General features: G+C 44.3%; 1 protein-coding gene across 2 annotated transcripts in view; it reads left to right on the top strand.

Moving 5' to 3' along the window:
- Positions 1-22,618, top strand: part of MCC (MCC, WNT signaling pathway regulator) — a 466,526-nt gene that overhangs the window by 378,523 nt on the left and 65,385 nt on the right. For both annotated transcript variants that reach the window (XM_025387469.1, XM_025387470.1), the window contains 2 exons: positions 12,538-12,701; positions 14,910-15,116. In XM_025387469.1, the coding sequence (XP_025243254.1) occupies positions 12,538-12,701; positions 14,910-15,116 (371 nt within the window). The remainder of the gene's footprint in view (positions 1-12,537; positions 12,702-14,909; positions 15,117-22,618) is intronic.

Here is a 22,618-nt window from a genome sequence, read left to right as displayed (position 1 = left end):
GCCTCTTCCAAAAACAGTTTTTGCAGACATGGAGAGAACTGTTTACATAGGTAAAGCAGGCTCTCTGGAGAACGCTCGCTTTTTGCTAGGAATGAGGTAGCTAGATAGTCAGTGATCCTCTAGTCCACAGACTGAAAAGGTAGACCAGACTGAAAGTTGTACTCTAACTAGTTGATGTAACAGGCCAAGCCCTTTGTTACCTTTTTCTTTTCTTTATATGGGCAACTTAATTTCTCTGGGGAGGGTCACAATATGGATCATCCCTGAGAACCAGGTAACAGTTTGAACACTGATTGACTGGAGCACTGGCTGGGGTGACTGTGTGTTTTCTCCCAGGGATCTGAGCCTGGTCAAATAAGACCTGTCTGCAAATGGTAACAGAGCTAAGTGACTGAGGAGAACCCCCTAAAGTCATTCCAGAATCTTCCTTAGAGTAACCAGGGTTGAGAGCAGGAAAGGTTATTTTTCTACTTCAGTTTGTGTTACTTTGGAATATTTCCCCCACAGTCTGCTGTTCCATAACTTTTCAGTCCCCAGAAGAGACTTGGGGTATAAGATGGAAATGGAAAAGCATTAATCTACAGCCTTTTCTCAAAATGAGCTCCCACAGTTCTTGGGATTCATGAACTCCTATTATTAACATAAACAGTCTTTATTTTCTAAACAGACCATGTCTTTTAAGGTTGATTTTGTTTTGGTTATTTGAAATTCATGACATAATTTCTCTTAAAACCAGCATTACAATAAAGGAGTGTTAGCTGCCGAAACCAGCCTCAGAAACCCTATGTAATCTGTCATGGAAATAACTTCGGGACCTTGCTAGTGTTGTTACCGCATCCCCAGCCATCAGTGTGAACATTGCTGCTATGAGAAAATATTTTGTAGGTCACATTTGGATGCCAGAACCACATCTTCCCCCTCCTCCTGGCTGCATGGAAATCCTCTCACTCCTGTTAGCGTGAGGGCCACAGGGCCTGGGATGAGTGCTAATGGAGGATCCACCGATTGTTCTCAAGGGCAGGAGACAGCCTGTCTAAAGGGGATCTGGAGCTGCTGCAGGTGACCCAGGCAATAAGAAAGGCCATTCGGACTGGAGGTTGGTGAGCCTGGGGGAGAGTGGGCAGAAATGAGGCCTGAGAGTTGGGCTGCGGTCAGTAATGACAGAAAGCCAGGGAGGCACAGTGAAGGGGTTGGAATTTATCCTCTAAACATACTTCTATTTCTTCAGGATTACTTCTCAAAGGTATTGAATGATTAAGTCTTTTCTTGTATATTGTCAGTTGCCGTTCCCTCTTTACCCCAAATATTTCCTCCCATCCTCTGCAAAACTGGGTATCATTCTTTTAAAGCTGTGCCAATTCAGGTGATCAGTAGTCAGATAAGTAGATTTGAACTTTTTTTCACATATGTGTGAAACAGAACTTTTCTTCCAGAAAAGTTCTGGCAGAAACCACTTGCAGAACATTTCTGCCACTGAGGCTGCAGGTAGATGGCTAGGAGTTATGTGGAAGTGCTGTCGCAGAGCAGAGTGGGGGATCCTAGATGGACACCAAGGCCAGTAGAGGCTCGCAGTCCTGGAGGACAGCTTCCTGGAGTTGATGTTAGGTAATCTTCCTTATCCCTTCATATTTATGACCAAGTTTGTTGATTCACAGAAACAAACTGTGTCAGGAATCCAAAGTGACAACAGTGAAAATGAAAACAAATCTCCAGCTGGTAAGATTTTGCTAAAATAGAAGTTCTGAAAATGCAGCCTCGATTGCTTTGAGAAAAGAAACAGAGATCTATAGTCAGAATGTGATGGGGTAGCAGCTTGCGCTTCTCAGGCCCCCCACCCTGACTTTGAAAGAGGAAATTGTCCTTGACCCCTTCTCAGGCCTCGTGACAGGGGTGCCTCGCTTACTCAGTCCGCAGCTCTCTACCCCTCGAGGGAGGAGGAGCACGCAGGTGAGTGGGTGCAGAGGCCGGAGCAAGTGCTTTTGAGCATCAGCAGGAGCAAAACTCCGGGATGGCCCCACAGCAGCATCTCGGGGGAAGACCTGTGACCCCCCAAAGCTCCAGAGGGCATGTGTTACAGTGCTCTTTTAGCTTTGCCATTCGTGGACAGCTTAAGTGTTAAACAGCTCAATGAGCCCTCTGCCTTTTCATGTGAGGCAGTTGCTCTCCACCACTGAAGGCAGAGGGTCAGTGTGACACCCTTTAGCATCTGCACCCATGGCACCCAAGTTCTTGTTTGACATCCAGGAAAAATCAGGTGGCACAAAGGATTGAAGGGTGGTGAATACAGAGAATTTTATTGCCAATAAAAGTGGCTCTCAGCAGGAAGGGGAGCTAGAAGGGGGATGGAATGGGAAGGTAATCTTCCCCTGGATTCTGGCTGTCCTCAGCCGGACTCCTCTCCAAAGCAATGGTGTCAAGCCATTGCTCTGAAGTCAAGCTGCTGCTCTCTGACATCAAACCACAGTCTCTGACATCCAGCTGCTTCTCTTCTTCTTCCCTTCTCTGCTCTCTGCCAGTTGGGTCAGGGTTTTTATGGGTATAGGATGGGGGGCGGGGTGGGCCATGGGTGATTTTGGAAAAGGTAGCATTCCAGTGGGGAAAAAAGGTTGCATATTCTCACTTTGGGCCATGATTCTAGGCTTCAGGGTGGGGCTTCACCAGGGACCCTGCCCTTTTCTGCCTAGAATTTCTCTGCCTCCTGTCCCTGTCAACTTGTGCCTGTGTACTTGGTGATCATTTGGATGTAGAAGGCATACTTACAAGAGAGCTCTCCTGTTCTGGTGGCTGCACTGAGAATTGGTCATGTTGTACTCTCCATGTTAAATCTCCGCTGCAGCATATCCAGACCATGTGAGACCTTCTTGCCTAGTGTTTTCTCAACTTTTTATTTTAAAGATCTTCAAACTTACAGAAAAGGTAAAACAAACCTCCATAAACCACTCATCTTAATCAACCAATTGTTAACACTTTGCCACATTTTGATTTTTTTCTCTCTTGCTCGCATTTGTGTTTGTGTATACGTTTTTTTCTGAGCCATTTGAAAGTTGCAGACATCATGATGCTTCACCCCCTAAAGCCATATGCATAAACCTCTCAAGAAGGAACCTTCTCCTATAATAAACACAGTGCCTTCATCACACCTGAGAATTTTACCACTGATGAAGCATTGACAATCCACAGTCCATATTCAGATTTCCCCAGTTGTCCCATTAATGTCCTTGGTTGCTTTTGTTTAGTCCCAGATCCAGTCAAGGCTCACACATTATATGTAGTTTTCATGTCTTTTGACTGTCCTTTAATCTAGAACAGATCCTCCCTCCTGCTGTTTTGTCTCTCGTGACATTGCCATTTTGAGGACGTCAGTTGGTGGTATAATAGAATGTCCCTCAATCTGATGATCTGATTGTTTTCTTATAAGATTTGAGGTTAACTTTTTTTTTTTTTTTTTGCAAGAACATATGTGGGTTATGGTCCTCATTACCATGTTGCAGCAGGAGAGTCCTAATGTCATTTTGTCCATTACAGGTGATATTGAGGAGTTTTTAAACTACCACAACATTGTTCTCATAAGTCTTCTTGTCTTAGGTAGACAGAGGCAACATGGGACACAAAGCAAGGGGTAACCTCTATGGATACTCTTTCTCCCTTCCTCCCAGACCTTTCAGTCTTCTCTTTGGTGTTCAGCCCTAAAAGATGACTATTCTGTTTTCTAATTTTCTATGTTACTTTTTTTTGGTTTGTGTTTGTTCCTCAGTGGAATTAAAGAGGGCCTTGCTGTATGCAGAGTACAGAGGAATGCTCAAAAAAAAAAACAACAGCCCTCCTGGTTTCAGCTGTAGAGCTACAACAAGATCTGAACTGTTACATCCCTGGGATATAACATCTTGCCTTTACAGAAAGTCTGTATTGATGCTGAAAGAATCTGTAGGTCTCTCTTCCACCTTGAATTGCTTTACCAGGCATGGTGTTTGCCCAGTCAGAAAAGAGGGGTGGGTGGTGTGCGTTGGCCCTCAGGAGGCGGCAAGGATATGGTGAATGGCCAATCCTGCTACAGCACACATTGTAGCAGGCCTACAGATGCTTCTGTTTCTTAGCCTGGCTAAAATTCTCTGTGGCTTATGTCTCTAACTTCACTGACAGCTTTCTACCTTGGGGATCTTAATTGAAAGCTTTCTACCTTATTAGCAGGCTGTGATAATGTCATTTGATATGTTTTAAATTTGATGATACTTGATTAACAAGTGAATTAACAAAAACTTGGGACTTTAAAAAGTTGGCTTATAAAAAGTCTTCCATTGATTTTACATGTTAATCTCATCCAGTGTCTGTAGAGCACACGTTCCATGCCCAGCACTGCGAGTCTCTGGGAACACACTGTTGAATGAATGAAATCATCAACTTTTAGGGCTGAGTGCCAAAGGGCTGGGAAGGCTTCCTGGAAAATGAGATTTCAAGGCTGTATTAGTCCGTTTTCACACTGCTATAAAGAACTACCTGAGATTGGGTGATTTATAAAGAAAAAAGGTTTAATTGATTCACAGTTCCACAGGCTGTACAGGAAGCATGACTGGGGAGGCCTCGGGAAACTTAAAATTATGGCAGAAGGTGAAGGGGAAGCAAGCACATCTTACATGGCCAGAGAAGGAGGAAAAAGAGAGAAAGGGGAGGTGCTACACACTTTTAAATAACCAGGTCTCATGAGAACTCACTATCACGAGAACAACAAGGGAGAAGTCTGCCTCCATTATCCAGTAACCTCCCAACAAGCACCTCCTCCAACACTAGCGATTACAATTCAGAATGGTTTTTGGGCAAGGGCACAAACCCAAGCCGTATCAAAGGCAAAGCTTAATCAAGACCCAGCATGGAAGGCTTCCAAACCAGGCAGATACCTAACCACTAGTGTGAAGCAAGTACCGATCCCCAGGAACATGTGCTTTTGGAAGCTGGAACCATACTTTGGAGCAAAGTCATTCTGGTAAAGAGGGGACTGCTTGGTTGGAATCAGGTGGACCAGTGGAGTGTTTGTAACATCTCACTTGTTGGAGCTGCACTTTTATTTGAGTTAGGATTTTTACAGGGCTTGTTTGTTTAAAAAAGCAACTTTTAACACCTGATTCAAAATGAACCAACTCTGCCGTAGTTAATGGTGTCAACTCTGGTCATAGGCATAGCTGATCCTAAGTGAGAAAGAAGAAAATCAGCTTTGCCCACTGTGTGTGTTTAAGCAAGAAGGCTCATTAGCCTTCTTAGTTTTCATAGCCATGAATGTCCTCTTACCTCCTTTCCAGATTTCCAAAGTATAGTAAGTCCTCAGTGTCATTGATAGGTTCCTGGAAAATGCAACCTTAAATGAAATGACGTGTAACGATACCACATTTATGGTTAATTCATATAATCAAGAGTTAAGTTCCTGTAGTGTATTTGTGGTCACAGAAATGTTAGTGAATTTCTAAATAGAGACCCAAAACACTTCTAATATTAAACGTGGGAATAAACTTGAGCTATATGTACATTTAGGGCAGATTAATAAAAATAAGGGAGATAATTATTTAACCCCTTATTCTAGGTCACTGTCGCAGGTAGCTGACGCCTATCCCGGGAGCTCAGGGTACTGGATGGGAACCCACCCTGGCCAGGTGCCATCCCATTGCAGGACACACACATTCGTTCTCTCTGTCTCTCTGTCTCTGTCTCTGACTGGGGCTATTTAGACATACCAATGAACCGAACGTGCTGAGCTTTGGGGTGTAGGGGAAACTGGAATACCCAAAGATAAACCACACAGCCATGGGGAGGGGACAATGTGCAAACTTCACACAGACAGTGGCCCCAGCTGGGAATCCGTGTTTCCCTCCTCATCTATGTTATAATGAGACGATGTTGAACAAAATGTTATTTGAGGACCTGCCGTATGTGGGTCTTTCCCCAAACAGCAACATAAAAACCTAAGGCTCTGGTTCTCATTAGAAAAATATAACCTGAGCTGTGTATTCTTGAGCTCTTATCAGGAGGCCAACTGAGGAAAACTGCATTTAGAAAAGAGGAAAGGGGCAGGAGGAGCCACCGACTCGGGTGGAGGCGGGCAGAGCGGAGGAGCACCGTGGGTTGGGCGTGCGGAGTCCCGGGGTCTGCGGCTGGCCCCTCCGCAGATGGCTGTGGTTGAGAAGCTGGGCCCAGCATTGTCAGATCTTCTCATTTTACGAGAATAGTCATAAATTTTAGCAATTTTTAAAATGTTGACAATTAACTCAAAAACTGTTTTAAAAATTAAAAAAAGACCACGCCAGACACCATAACCCCACCCCATATGCAAGCACATCTTTGGCTGCAGATGACTGGTTTGCATCTGCTGGACAAAGGGGGAGGTCCGTTCCATCCAGTCTTCTGGGTCCTGTTCAGTCTTATCAGACAACTTTGAAGACTGAGTGCCAAGATTATGTGAGCCTAGCGCTCCCCAGAGTTCCCTTTACCTTGTACTTTAAATGGTCTGCAACTTTAATTTTAACTGAAGGTTAGCATAAGAAGAAACCATATGAAATCTGCATATGTGTGAAACTGGCTAAGGAGACTGGCGTCACATCACTTCACACCACGTATGAAGTACCGTGTACCCAAATCCTTCTAGTCTCTGTTGCCAAAAACACCTTGTCTCCCTTGTGAAACCAGAATGCTTCCTCCTTTCTGTCAGGAGATAATTCATATTTGCTCAGGCTGCCAGGAAGCTCAAGGCTGGCTGGAGGAGTCAGCCCTCAGCTGGGTCAGCCTCCGTTTGCTCGCAGCCTTTCCCTGATCCAGTCACCGTGTTTTCTCCTTATTTGTGGCTGCTCGTGATAAGCAACCTCAAATTCTTTGGAAAGAGGCACAGTACAAATACACTTAAAGGAATGTGTATTTGCTACCAAAGGCCTCCTCTCTGTCTCCTGGACATAGTAGCAGTTTCCTTTGATGTATAAAGCACAGCACAGGTGGCTCACGCCTGTAATCCCAGCCACTTGGGAAGCTGAGGTGGGAGGATTGAAGCCCAGGAGTTCGATACTAGCCTGGGCAACGTAATGAGACCCCTGCCTCTGGAAAAAAAATAATAATAATAATTTTTAAAATAAAAAAATAAACTACAGTGAGGCTGAGGGAGAAAGCCAGTGGGCCTTCCTCAGCTGCCCTTCGTGGAGTTGCGTGGCAGTGGGGGCCAGGGTTTTCCTAAAGAGTACATTACTCCCCCTCGTCCTTAGACTTCCCACATCTCTTTCTTCCTTCTCCTGCTCTCCAACCCACAGGGGAAAAAATCTTTTTAAATTAAATTACAATACCTCAAATCTTTTCTGAATGTACTGCCATTCCTGAAGGTTACTGTTTTCCGTTTCATATGCCTATTTGCTTATATCTCCTCATTTTACTCACTGAAATACATTTATTATATTTATTGTGGTAACATAAACATGAAATTTACCATGGTAATCATTTCTAAGTGTACAGTTCAGTGGCATTCACAGAGTTAATGTGACCATCACCACCACCCATTTCCAGGACATTTTCATGCCATCGTAAACTCTGTACCCATTAAGCAATAACTCCCTATTCTTGCATCACCCCCGCCCCTGGTAAACTTTATCTCCTGTCTCCGCAGTTGCCTCTTCTAGATACCTCGTATTAGTGGAAATATTTGTCATGTTGTGTCTGATTTATTCTAATTAGTATAATGTTTTCAAGGTTCATGTTGTAGCATGTAAAAGAATTTTATTTCTTTTTTTAAGGCTGAATAACATTACGTTGTATTAAGAGACCACATTTTATTCCTTCATCTGTCAGTGTACCCCTGGGCTACTCCACCTTTTGGCTACTGTGAATAATGCCGCTATGAACGTTGGGGTACAATTATTTGAGTCATTGCTTTTCGTTGTTTTTGTTAAACATAGAATTACCATATGATTCAGCAACTCTGCTCCCATACTTAGGACCTACTGTGGCACCTTATGCCACAGACTCTGAAAGACAGTTCTCTCTGGAGCCATGTGGATGCTGGGGATGAGTGGTGATGAGTGCTTGGTACCTTGAGGTAGTACCTTGACAGGGGACACAGAATACCTGCTCCAGGTGGCCCAGTCTCCTCATCCTCCCGTGAGGCTCCAAACAGGGAAAAATAGCAATGGACAGCCAAGTGCTAACTGGTGGGCCTGTGTGAAGCCACAGTGCACTGATGGGCCTGTGTGAAGCCACAGTGCAGAGCTCTGCAGCACAAATTGGAGTTTGTGGGGTTCATCACCCCACCTGTGTTTTTATACATTCAGCTTCCTGTGACCAAAGAAAGCATGTGTAGCCCTTCTTGATTTGAAGGACAGATACTCTTTAGAGTCTGTGCATCAACATAAATGACCTCACATCTTGCCAACTCTCTGTCTTGTGTCTGCACTGTGTTACCTATGGTTACTTCCCTTTCTTTCTTTCTTTTTTGTTTTTTTAAAGACGGAGTCTCCCTCTGTCACCCAGGCTGGAGTGCAATGGCTCGATCTCAGTTCACTGCAACCTCTACCTCCCGGATTCAAGCGATTCTTCTGCCTCAGCTTCCTGAGTAGCTGGGATTACAGGCATGAACCACTGTGCTCTGCTAATGTTTGTATTTTTAGTAGAGACAGGGTTTCACCATGTTGGTCAGGCTGGTCTCAAACTCCTGACCTCGTGATCTGCCTGCCTTGGCCTCCTAAAGTGCTGGGATTACAGGCATGAGCCACCACACCTGGCCACTTTCCTTCCTTCCTTTCTTCCTTTCTTTCTTCCTTTCTTTACTTCTTTCCTTCTCTCTTTCTCTCTTTCTTAGATAGAGTGTTGTGTCTTGCTCTGTTGCCCAGGCTGGAGTACAATCTCAGCTCACTGTAACCTCCACCTCCTGGGTTCAAGCGATTGTCCTGCCTCAGCCTTCCCAGTAGCTGAGATTACAGGTGTGTGCCACCACACCTGGCTAATTTTTGTATTTTTAGTAGAGATGGGGTTTCACAATATTGGCCAGGCCAGTCTTGAACTTCTGATCTCAGGTGATCCACCCACCTTGGCCTCCCAAAGTAGTGGGATTACAGGAGTGAGCCACTGCGCCTGGCCTCTATGGTTACTTTCCTTACAGTAGTGGTGGGCAGCAGAGAGGCGGGGCAGTGGCCTTGTAAATCTGGGAGTCTCTCACAGTTAAGGTTAGTCTCTTACCCGTCTTTGCACTCTGCTTCTGGCCTGAGTCAGGGCTCGGCAACTGCCTAATTTAAGTATGAGAAAGAAATACTGGTCACATGCCTTGCCCCTCTTCCTGCTGCCTGTAACCCAGCACCCTCAATAAGCAACTGTTGCCACCCCTCCGGCCCTGCTGTGAGAGCCCCTCAGCAGACATTTCCAGTGTGATTATTGCATCAGGTGGACCTGTGCTAGGGAAATCAGCACAGAATGTCTGAATATTTCATGAGCATCTCACTCATGAGCACTTAATGCACGTAACTCAGGAGAGCGTATTCACACCAGCTCTGGATACCAGGAGACCTGCACCAGAGGGTACATGGTCATTCAGAGGCTGGTTGGTGTGTTCTCTGAGGAGTTCTGCTCCTCACTTGGGTCCTTTGCCTCCAGTGGGTGGTGTCCACCTGCCTCCATCTCCAGAGGGCCTCTGCAGTGATGAGCATCCTAGTTCTTAGCAGCTCAGGTTGAGGTCCATAACAAGGAACAAAAGCATTGAGGTCAGGAGTTCGAGACTAGTCTGGCCAACATGGTGAAACCCTATCTCTACTAAAAATATAAAAATTTGCTAGGTGTGGTGGCACACACCTGTATTCCAAGCTACTCGGGAGACTGAGATAGGAGAATCGCTTGAACCCAGGAGGCGGAGCTTGCGGTGAGCTGAGATTGCACCACTGCACTCCAGCCTGGGAGACAGAGTGAGACTCCATCTCAAAAAAAAAGAAAAGAAAAGAAAAAGAAAAACATACTGTTATAGAGTCTGTTTATAGCCTTCCTGTTTATTAAATAAATGGTGATGTGGTGTTTCCCTTTGCTCGTTTAAAAAATAATATTTGACTGCCTACCCTATTCTGTGTTGGAGATACAATGGTGAGGAAGATCAAAGTCCCTTCTTTCCTGGAGCTTATGTTTTAGTAGAGGAGAGAAAACAAACACATAAGTCAAATCAGATAGCGATAATTGCCATGAAAAAAATAGGATAAGAAGATAGGGACTGGGCAAGGGAGGAGGTGAAACTCCATGCTTTAGATAGGGAAGAGCTTGTTGGGAGGTAGCATTTGAGCTGAGAGCTGAACAATATGTAGAAATTTGGTTGGCCAGGCATGGTAGCTCATGCCTATAATCTCAGGACTTTGGAAGCCTGTGGCAGGAGGATCGCTTAAGGCCAAAAGTTTGAGACCAGTTTGGGCAACATAGACCCTATTTCTGCACAAAAATAAAAACACAAGCTGGTTGTGGTGATGTGTACCTGTAGTCCCAGCTACTTGGGAGGCCGAGGTGGGAGGAGGATAGGTTGAGCCCAAGAGTTTAAAGCTTTAGTGAGCTAGGATTGTACCCCTGCACTCCAGCCTGTGCAACAGAGCAAGACCCTGTCTCTAAGAAGGAGGGTTTTTTTTTTTTTTTTTTTAATTAAAATTTTAAAAAATCAGCCTAGACAAAGGAAACAGCAAAGGAAAAGGAACCCGTGGAGCAGACAGGAGTCTGGCATATTCCAGGGGAAGAAAGAAGGCCAGGAGTGTGAATGGAGCATAGTGAATGAGGGGAAGGAGTGTGAATGGAGCATAGTGAACAGGGGAAGGTGGTCGGGTGAAGCAAGATCGGATCAGTGGTTCTCACTCTGACTGCACGGTAGAATTACCTGAGGAACCTAAAGTTGCCGTTGTGCAAGCCCCACCCCCAGAGATTGTGATTGTGATTGGTTTGGGGTGGGGCCTGGGCATCTGTAATTTATAAAAGCTCCCCAGGAACATGTTGCAGCCTGAACTGAGCACATCAGTCTTGATCATGCAGAGTTTTACAGACTCTGGTAAGGAGTTGGGACTTTACATGAATGATGATGGGAAGCCATTAGACAGTTTGAGCTAGAAAAATAACTTGTTCTGATCTGCGCTTTTAGGAGGCTAACTTTGGTGACCACAGGGAGAGTGGAGGTAGGAGATTTACAGTGGTCCAGTTGAGAGATGATGATGGCTTAAAGCAGGATCGTATCAGTAGAGATGATAATAAGAGGTCAGTTTGAGAATAAGTTTTGGAGGTTGTGGTCACAAGATGAATTGGATTTAGTATGTCAGGCAAAGGCATGGAAGGTTGCCTCAGAGCTCACCTGAGTAACTGGGTGGATAGAGGTGCTATCCATGGAAATGAGAGAGATCGGGGAGGAACAGGTTTGAGAAGTAGGTGGAATAGTTGTGTGTACTGGTTGGAGTGAAAGCCTTAGGCTGATCTCTCTAGATTTAGGTAATTTACAGATAGAGGCGACCAGATGAGGTTGACTAAAACATTCTGAGAAGTCCTGTTCCTGTTGTGCCAAGAGTTTTCTTGAAGCCTTCCAAAGGTAAGTCCCAAAAGCAGTTGACCATTTTAGTCCATGGAACCTGTGGTGAGAAGCATGCAACAGAGAAGAAGAAAATGGAAGACACCGAGCAACTTTCATGCAGGGTCAGGCTGGATGTAGGGGAAGAATATACTCTGAAAGATTACATATAATCAGTCAGCATCTGCCCTGCAACAATAATTGAATGGCGTGGCGATAGACAGAATCCAAAATAGCTGGTTACAAACTTTGTATTTGACTTTAAGGGGAGTTTTTTTTTTTCCCAACAAAATTGTCTTCCGAGATACATCTGGGTCACATTATAATTATTTTTTTACTTCTCTGACCAGGCCCTGGATGTCCAGCAATTCAAAGCAACCCAAGTTTTTAAGTCAAAATCAAATGATTAGAATTGGTTGCCTTATTGGAGAACAATAAGGAATTTCTTAAAACAGTTTTTTTTTTTCCCCAATGAAAGAACATGGATTAAATTGCAACGGTGGAGCATATTGATTGGTTCTGTCATGGAAAAGTCTTGGTTTTAGGCTCATTGAGGGCGAGGACTATCTCTTACACAGTTTCTATTTTTCAAAATACCTAGCATCTCTGCTCATTCTGAGACTTTTTGTTACATTTAGTAAAGTTACGGGATCTTTCCGCAGTTAGTGCTTGTCTGAATGACTGAGCAGACAGGTTGACCAGAGGCTCTGGAAGTGCCAACAGCCTCTTCTGGGCGTTTCTTTGTTCTTACTAAAGAAACTCAAGATGTGGCTGCTTTGAGTGAAAGACAAGAGAATTCAGAAAATGACCATCGTCTGAAACTGCTTAATAAAAAGAGCTTTGCACTGGCTCCAAGCCTCAGAGACAGTGCCTGTGAGGTTAGGCAGGCTGGCATGAGCTTTGAAATGTCAAGCTCCATTGCTGTCCCATTACCTGAATGGGTCCCTCATGGTAAGCAAAACAGAGAGCATTTGTTGCCCTGTGTAACACATTTTGTCTTCGTTCACTCACAGACAACTGCAGTGACCTGAACTCAGAACTGCAGAGGGTGCTGACGGGGCTGGAGAATGTCGTCTGCGGCAGAAAGAAGAGCAGCTGTAGCCTCTCCGTGGCCGAGGTAGACAGGCACATCGAGCAGCTCACCACGGCCAGCGAGCACTGCGACCTGGCGATTAAGGTAGACCTTCCTCGCCCTCTGTGAGGCCCTGTGAGGTTCTCAAAGGGAAATGGTCCAATCCTTCTCTTGAAGCGCAGTTTTCTTAAATACTTACTAGGGATGAAAGTTTCCATGAGAGCCATACAATAGATTGGGCCATGGGTTAGAAATGGGGACCCTAGAAATTTTGGTTGGGCTGAATTATTTCAGAAAAAGTCATGATGTCAGCAGTCAGGTTCACTGGCTTTGCAGTAAAAAGGACAATTTACTTGGAAACGATTCAACTGCTAGTATTGAACCATGTCATTTTAGTGTGGTTCATCATAGAGCACTCTTAAGCTGTAAGTTTTGGAAAAGCTCTAAGGCCTCTAGAATACAATTTCAGGAGTCCATTCATCAATTCCTCTTGCTGTTTGAGATGGTGAGAGGAATTTGTTGCATCTGCACAAACTCGTTGTGAATGACGGGAAAGTCAAGGCTGTTGATACTAGGCCTCTAGTACCTTGATATTCCTTTGACATAAGTTAGTGACCTGGGCATAGCAATTCAAATTTAAAAGTCTAGGAGGAGCCCATAAAGAGAAAATGTAGGCCCAAGTTTCTATCAGTAGGAATCCTGGATTGCACAAAAGAACTGTGGTGTCACAAGGTAAACCATGATGCATGTTTGTAACACTGCTGGTTTTCCATCTTTCTGCATCTCAATTGCAAATGTGTAGTTGATGTGATTCAGGGCAGGGAGAAGCAATTGCTGGTGTTTCTTTCTCTGGAATCTCCTGGGCCCTATATTTGATTTTGATGTCAACTTGGGTCTAGCCCCAGCCTCGGGGTTGAGAGGGAAGGAGGAGGCCAAGGGCCTCTACTAACCATCTAGGGACAAAGCCACAGGGTCTGGAGCAGAGCCAAGTAGGATGAGAGTCTCCAGACTTAAAGCAAGGACAAAGCAGCACATGGGGAAAGGGGCAGCAAGATTTGAGAACCAACATGAGCATCTAAGAGTGATGTACCCTTATGTTTTTTAGTATTTGAGGCATTCTCTTCTCTTCTCTTCCTTTTTTTTTTTTTCTTTGGAGATGGAGTCTCACTCTGTCGCCCAGGCTGGAGTGCAGTGGCGTGATCTCAGCTCACTGCAACCTCCACCTCCCAGGTTCAAGTGATTCTCCCTGCCTCAGCCTCCCGAGTAGCTGGGATTACAGGTGCATGCCACCACGCCCGGCTAATTTTTGTACTTTTAGTAGAGACAGGGTTTCACCATGTTGGTCAGGCTGGTCTTGAACTCCTGACCTCAGGTGATCCACCCGCCTGGGCCTCCCAAAGTGCTGGGATTACAGGTGTGAGCCACCACACCCGGCCAGCCTTCTGTTTCTTATCCCATCTCTTCACATAGTATTCTGCATAGTAATTCTCCCTCTTGTTTCATTATCCACTGGCTTGTGCTTCCTTTTTCAAAGGACAGTAAATGTGAAGCAGAATGACTTCTTCCTTTTTTTTCCTAATATTATGCATGTTTCTTCTCCTTTAAATGTTTTTAAATGAATTTTTTAAAGCTCTGTATGTGCTACTAAGATTTTCCTTTCCATTTTGAAGCTGTGTTATTAATTAATTTAATCCCTGCTGTCTTAGAAATCTCCACAATGAGCTTCCTCTTTTCTGTGTCAATGAGGTTTATTTTTGCCTTTCACATCTTGAGACTGAACCTCATTTGCACCATCTGAATTTGGATGTGGCACTAAAAGCTGGAAATGGTAATGTGACCTATCTTATCGCTGAGTTGGCACGTGGGAGGCCTATAATTTAGGAAGCTTCAAGTTAGATTTTGTATGCAGTTTACAACCTCATGTTTGTCCTCACATTACCAGGATCACTAAATGGCCTTCTGCCTGGCTGTGTGTATCCACCAACTCTAGAACTCAAGTGAAGGAAATAAGCATTGTGTGGATGTGTCAGCTAGCACCACAGACAGACTCAGCTGCCAGGAGAGGACTCACTGTTTTTCTTACTCTGAAGGTTGCTGGGTAACACAGACTGTACCCCAGGCAAGTGACAGAGCCTTATCTGAAATTGGGAACAGGATAACTTTGGGGTATCCCTAGTCATGATCACTGTTAATAACAAAGTGGTTCTAGAACACACTCCTCTGTGGACATTTATTCCTGTTCAGCCTATTTTCTTCCCATCCCCTTTCTCCAAGGTAACTTACTTGACTTTTCTTTGGGGCTGTGTTTTACAGACAGTTGAGGAGATTGAGGGGGTGCTTGGCCGGGACCTGTATCCTAACCTGGCTGAAGAGAGGTCTCGGTGGGAGAAGGAGCTGGCTGGGCTGAGGGAAGAGAATGAGAGCCTGACCGCCATGCTGTGCAGCAAAGAGGAAGAGCTGAACCGGACCAAGGCCACCATGAATGCCATCCGGGAAGAGCGGGACCGGCTCCGGAGGAGGGTGAGCGTGCTGCATCCATAATGGCCAGGCCCTTCCCGGGCATGGGGCTGAGAGAGGCTGGTGTATAGCACCAAGGGCACCGTGAGAATTTTATGGCATTTGTAATCTTGGGAATCACTATGTCTTTCTTGTTATGAAGTCATTCTTGAAAGTAGTTTGAAATCGCTAAGGTGTAGAGGTAAGATTTAAAAAAAAAACACACTTTTCTCTGGAATCTTAAATCTGACTGGTTGATAAAATTACATCGGGGCAGTGATTTTAAACTTTCCAGGGTAAACACGTCTTTTCTAAGCTCAATTAAAATGTTCTTTAAGATAAACTAATAGTCTTTAGAATTTGAAAAAGATATCGAATTTGCCCCTTTTAATTTTTTTCTATAAAATTTTATTTAGNTTTGAAAAAGATATCGAATTTGCCCCTTTTAATTTTTTTCTATAAAATTTTATTTAGCTTTATAGCACCTGCTCTCATTTACTTATACTGAATCTAATGTAGAATGTCATCTCTCCTGGTGCAGACTTACTGAAGTTAAAATACATTGTGTGCATGTATGTATGTGTATCTCTTTAAGCGTGCATATTATGTGTGTGTCTCTGTGTTTACAGATGTGTACGTGTGACTCCTGCTATTCACCCTAGGGCTTGATCTAGTTTGAGTACCATTTGGTTTAGGACATGTATCCATTACTGAAGGAGGTGATGTTTCAGGATAGAAATGTTTGGCAGAATTGTTAAAGCCTTTAGTTTTTCCAAGATGAAGTTTTTAATCCCGGGAACCCACAAACACTTCTGTGTTTGGCTGTGAGTTTGATCTATGATTGGGTAGGGGGGTAAAGCAATGAATTCCTCAAACACTTCCCTCTGAACTTCACTTTGAATTACTAGACTTACTTGACTCTCTTTCTCCGTCTTGGCAATATTAGAAGCTTGTTTTCTAGTTGTGCTCTGACTGCTAATTTTGTACACAGATAAAGTTGACGTAGAAGGGGAAAAATACTGGCTGGGCGCAGTGGCTCATGCCTGTAATCCCAGCACTTTGGGAGGCCAAGGCAAGCAGATCACAAGGTCAGGAGCTCGAGACCAGCCTGGACAATGTGATGAAACCCCCGTCTCCACTAGAAATACAAAAATTAGCCGGGCGTGGTACTGTGTGCCTGTAGACCCAGCTACTTGAGAGGCTGAGGCAGGAGAATCGCTTGAACCCGGGAGGTGGAGGTCGCAGTGAGCCAAGATCATGCCACTGCACTCCAGCCTGGGCAACAGAGGGAGACTCCATCTCAAAAAAAAAAAAAAAAAAAAAAAAGGGAAAAATACATCTAGTGGGTCTCATCATCCTTCACCATTGCTCTTGCTCCCTTAGCCGTAAAAAAGACCTTGTAAATAACTTGCTCTTCTATCCTTCAACAATCTTGGGATGTGTACATCGTTTTGTTTTTAATCCATTTGTAAGTGTTCTTACTTGCCATTATATAAAAATATGGAAGAAATTACTATTTTTGAATGTTATCAACTCTTCCTCATTTGAAAAATATGGAAGAAATTACTATTTTTAAATGTTATCAACTCTTCTTCATGTGTGCTAATGTCATAATTAAAAGGCTGGCACTACTGCCTCTCATATCTGAACATCATTTTGTCTTAACTCACGTGCATAAGCATATTTTCAGTATGCAGCTATATCGGATGCCAGTCTCCATCCTTGCATCAGCAGGTGTAAATCATCCCAGTCAGCAAAGGCTTTATCTGAGCAACATGACGAAATTTGCTTAGCACTAGAGCTCACGCCACCTGTAATTTCCTGGGTTACACTCCCCGATGATTATGATTGATGCCCTAATTAGGTATGTACTTACTCTTAGCGTGTGCATTCTGATGGTGCATGTTTTGTGAGGGAAATTGTTGGTGTTCAGTGTAATTACATATTGTGGTTTAGAATGAATTTTCTTCTCTCATTTGCCAGCCCTTGATTGACTAGCAAAAAGTAAAAAGTCCCCTTCCCCACTTTCCATTGTTTTTTCCAACTCTGGAGGTCAGTATTTAGAATAGCACAGTGCGGAGGCACTGCACTAGGTACCAGGGCTGTGGGGCCAGACTGCCTGGGTCATGCATAGCCTGACCTGCCAAGTCCCTATGAGTCTTTGGCATTCAGTCATTTTTTTAAATAGGAATCCTTAGATGTTTGAAGAACTCTAATGTGGACATTGGATAATTACACACACACACATACAGGCCTACACACATAGACACATTTTAGTCAAAACCTTTCTTCCAGTCACATCTGTTACCTTTTATAAGTTTGTGCAACTAGTGTGGTTTTATATAGTTTTTATTTCAGTTACCTTCAAATGATGTTAACTTTTATTTCTTCCTCAACTAGAGATACTCTCAGGAATGTATATACATACCATGAATTGTCTTTCTATTTCAAAACGAGTGTGGATCTCAAAAAGTGTACTAGATGCATTTGAATGCCTGTTTACTAGACTTTAAGTGCCGAAAGTCTTCTTCCAGCCGCCACCCGTCCACCCACCAAGTGTGCTTTATTTTTCTCAGGAGGGATCTGTCCTTTGTGGTTGTCATTGTCTTCTGTTCTTCACGATGTGTAGCTCTGCAGAGCAACTGAGGTGCCATTTTCTGTTTATCCCTATGACAGTACAGAGTACAAGGCTGGTTCGCCTTTGCTGTCTTTATAGCAGCTCTGAATCCACAGTTCATCAAAGTTCCCTGACGAGCAGCTGGGACCACTTTCTTTTTTTCTTTGCCCACATTCATTGTATAGAATTTTAACTGACCAGATCAATAGGATTGGTGCTTGAACCCCGCCTGTAATTAAGCAAAGTGCTCTCTGTAGATCTTCTGAGCTTTGTTCAAGATTTAATTAAATTAGATCTTTAATGTAGTCAGTTAACAAATTGGGCTAGTGGCAGAGCAGTAACTAAGGAACAACAGGCAATTTTATTATTGGTCCTAGTTCATTATTGAATGAGGCAATCATTTATTTCTGTATGCTCTGTAATGCAGCCATGTATTTCCTCACACATAAAGAAGTGGGCTTAATGTAGGCAAGGGAGAATTACTCTAGAAAGGAAGTACTTTATTCTTCATTCATTCATTCATTTCATAAACATGGTCGGTCATCTCTGTGCCAGGCAGAGGGGTTACAATGATGAACAGGACACAGTCCCTGGCTTCAAGGATATTGGGGAGACAGGCAAGTAAACAGATCATTGCAAAGGTATATGTCAAGTGGTGGGGACAGGTAAACACAGAGAGTGCCCTGAGAGCTCCCCAGAGAGTCGCGTGATGGCAGGAACCACTTTCTCCACGTTGTTCCCATTTTTTTAGCTACTTTGTTTAAGTCAACCACGATGTGGCAAAAATAATCAGTGCTTTCCGCACTGTGTTTGGCAAAGCAAACTTGATGTGACCACAGGCACATGAAACTGTGTCCCACTGAATCATAGACTTGAACACAAATCGGCCACATAAGTTCCTTCTGAGATTTTGTAGGAATTCTTCAGAATTACAAAATTCTTCTGCATGTTCATGTCATCAGGTGTTAACAATTTCTTCCTTACACAGTGTGCTCTACCTGGGTGCTTTCTGCGTGTCTGGGAATGAATTCCATCTGTCTCTCCCGGGCTTCTGTCATCCTGGGAGTCTGGCTTCTGGCTTCATTGCCACAGTAAATTCAAGAGACAAGTAGACATGCTATTTTGAACCAAATAAAAGTCACTCTTGGCCAGGTGCAGTGGCTCACGTTTATATTTCTAGCACTCTGGGCGGCCGAGGCAGGAGGATTACTTGAGCCCAGGAGTTTGAGACCAGCCTGGAAGTGTAACTGTTGTGATCTTATAGAGGTTAAATAGTCATCCGTGTTTTCCCTCACATCTCCTTTAGCCTCGTTTGGCCATGGTCCCATCTGAGCTGGTCCCACTCTACCTCCCCTCGGTGTTGCTTTTCTCGACCACAGGGCTATATAGAGAAAATGCAGACTGCAAAATAGTACCTTATTATGAATTTCTAGCTGTATAAATTTCCATTTCATAGATATTCATATGTGTGTATATAAAAATATTGAAAATAGACCAGAAAAATATAAACCAACATCATAATGATAATATGTTATATTGGCCTCAAAGGGACCTTAAACTTCTCTACAATGTTCTAATTTATTTTTTAAATGAATGTATTCATATGGTTGTATAATTTTTCATATGCAGAAGTATATACATAGAAATAGAGAGGACACTAGTATGCTAAAATATAACAGGTTAAATCTGGGCAGTGGAAGTATGTGATTGCTTTTTTCTTCTTTGTCCTCTTTAATTTCCAAATTAAGCAAAAACAAAAAAGTATGGATCATAGAGAATGATCTGTATCTCACAGCTTTTAACGGTTTGGTATTCACATATAAACTGAGTCTTCTTTTTTGTCCTTTATTGAACTTTGTTCATTTCTTATTTGTTCCATTTCTTCATAGGAATTTCTTTACAGGATAAGGAAGAGGTTGCCAATATTAGCTGAGTTTAAATCCATAAAAGTTCTGTAAAAACAAGCTCTGTCTCAACACTGCTCCTCTTAGCTCTCCCCAGCTCTCATCTAGCTGCATGGGAGGGAGCTGAGAGGAGCCGGGTCTGGCTTCAGTGTGATCCTTCCAAATAGGAGGCTCAGGTGGCTCTTCTTTTGTGTGACTGGTATATTAGTCAGTATGAGGCTAGGTTTTTCTGCAGTAACAGGTTCACTTCCCAAATCTCAGTGGCATGGCACATTGTTTCTTGCCCGTACCATATGTTCAATGCAGGTTAGAGGACAGGTGCACATTTCTGATCCATACATTCACTCAGAAACTCAGACTGTTGGCCGTCTACCACCTAAGAGCCCACTCAAAAGCTCCCACCACAGCATTTATTTTTTTATTATTATTTTTTTATTATACTTTAAGTTCTAGGGTGCATGTGCATAATGTGCGGGTTTGTTACATATGTATACATGTGCCATGTTGGTGTGCTGCCCCCATCAACTTGTCAGCACCCATCAAGTCATCATTTACATCAGGTATAACTCCCAATGCAATCCCTCCCCCCGCCCCCGTGATAGGCCCTGGTGTGTGATGTTCCCCTTCCCGAGTCCAAGTGATCTCATTGTTCATCTCCCTCCTATGAGTGAGAACATGCGGTGTTTGGTTTTCTGTTCTTGCGATAATTTGCTGAGAATGATGGTTTCCAGCTGCATCCATGTCCCTACAAAGGACACAAACTCATCCTTTTTTATGGCTGCATAGTATTCCATCCACCACAGCATTTAAATGCTTCTGTGCCCTGCCTGTTGACCAGAACTAGGCAAATGGCTTTACCTAACCATAAAGGGGCTTAGGAGCTTGGAGGAGCATGTGGATGTTGGTTCAACAGTACAAGTTTCTGATGCAGCTGATTTACATGCTTTGACCATGATACCAGCCAAGCTTGGCCATGAATCAGAGTTCCAGAGAAACAGGCAGTTTCACTCATCCATCTTGTGGTGACCCCACACGTGTGTGTCAGAATCATTGGGAAGTTCTTTCAGAGGATGTCTGTCCAGGCCTTTCCATGAGCCAGAGTCAGTGAATGGGGTGTAGCACCACGGCACACTCCCCCACATCATGATCATGGTCAGCACTTGGAGACAGGGAAGGGGGAGGCAGTGTCCTCTGGTCACCCACTGGACATGGGCCAAGAGCTTCTCCAAGCGTCCTCTACTTCCTCTCTGCAGGTGAACTGAGAGAAAGAACTGCAAGCTTTCTGCCTTCTCCTCATGCCCAGCCTGCTCCTCCTGGGCCCACCATGTAGCAGTGATGAGCCCAGCGTCTCCTAGGGAAGCTGCCTGCTCTGTGGAGCCTGCCCTGTACTGTCCCTTCACCAGGGTCATCTGAGCTAGAAGAGGAGGGAGGGTGGAGTCCACCAGGGTGCAGGCACCCCGGGGCTCCCAAGGCATGGAGGCACTGCCTGGCACGCTTCCAAGTCCCCCAGCTCACCCCGTGAAGGAAATCACTTCCACAGGGAGCTGCTTATTACCAGTGCAAGCTCAGTAGGGCTTATTTTTAAGAAAGGCTCTGTTAATAATATTGATCGTATTGACATTCTGTGAACATTTGCAGACTGAACCCCTCTCACATTAGACCCTCCTCAGACTAAAATGAGATACTTCTAAAGGGAAAGCAGGACTTACTCAAAGCCTAAATCACCAGCCTGGGTAACATAGCAGGACCTCTTATCTACCAAAAAAAAAAAAAAAGTTTTTTTAAATTAGCCAAATGTGATGGTGTGCACCCATAGTCCCAGCTACTCAGGGAGCTGAGGTGGGAAGATGGCTTGAGCCCAGGTGATCAAGTCTGCAGTGAGCTATGATCACACCACTGTACTCCAGCCTGGGTAATAGCAAGACCCTGTCTCAAAAACTCTAAAAATAAATAATTTTGAAAACCTAAATTATGACAATAGCCCAGAACATATTTCTTTTTTTTTTTAAGGCGGAGTCTCGCTCTGTCGCCCAGGCTGGAGTGCAGTGGCACAATCTCAGCTCACTGCAAGCTCTGCCTCCTGGGTTCACACCAGTCTCCTGCCTCAGCCTCTGGATTAGCTGGGACTACAGGTGCCTGCCACCACACCCAGCTAATTTTTTGTATTTTTAGTAGAGACGGGGTTCCACCGTGTTAGCCAGGATGGCCTTGATCTCCTGACCTCGTGATCTGCCTGCCTCGGCCTCCCAAAGTGCTGGGATTACAGGCATGAGCCACCACGCTCTGCCAGCCCAGAACATATTTCAAACACTTATTTGTGATGGGCGATGATTTATGCACATTTTGTTTCATCATTGCCAGAATCCTAGCTGGTAAGTACTATTATTATACCCTTTTTAGAGATGGGAAAACAGAGGCCCACAAAAGCTTTAACAAACTTGCCCAAGTCTACATTGATGTTAACTCTAGGTACCAAAATTTGGGATCTGGTGGCTTTATTAGGGGAGGCAGTTGTCATTATTCTGTTGGTTAGACCACTTTCCTGTAGCCTTCGGTCCACGCTTGTCCTCAGCCTAGCCCCACTCCCATGCAAACCAGCAGGGGGTTAAACAGCAATGTGGGGGCCAGATTCCTTAGGGTTTCACAGACCCACTCTACTGGCATTCTAATGCTACGTGAAGGTACCATGAGCTTGTTGCAGAAAAGAGGAAGCTGGTGGTATGCATGCGTTTACCTTGACCTGAGTCCGGTGTTGTGTTCCCCTCCTCTCTGTAGACTGAGGGAGTTTTAGGGGGAATCCAAAGCAGAGAATTCCCAGAACCCTGGTTCTTTCACTGCTTCCGTGGACACAGCTCCCAGTTACTTTACGAGGGCCTTACACACACTTGAGCCACGGAGACTGTGAGGCAACTCTGGCTGTGGGCACCAGTATTTGCTTACTCACCCCAGCCTCCCTGGACCTATGAGGAAGCCAGGCTGCTTAAAGGCTAGCTCTTGGCTGTCAT

Source organism: Theropithecus gelada, chromosome 6 (genome assembly GCF_003255815.1).
Source record: "Theropithecus gelada isolate Dixy chromosome 6, Tgel_1.0, whole genome shotgun sequence".
NCBI classification, from domain to species: domain Eukaryota; kingdom Metazoa; phylum Chordata; class Mammalia; order Primates; family Cercopithecidae; genus Theropithecus; species Theropithecus gelada.
This window is presented reverse-complemented; position numbering and strand designations above follow the sequence as displayed.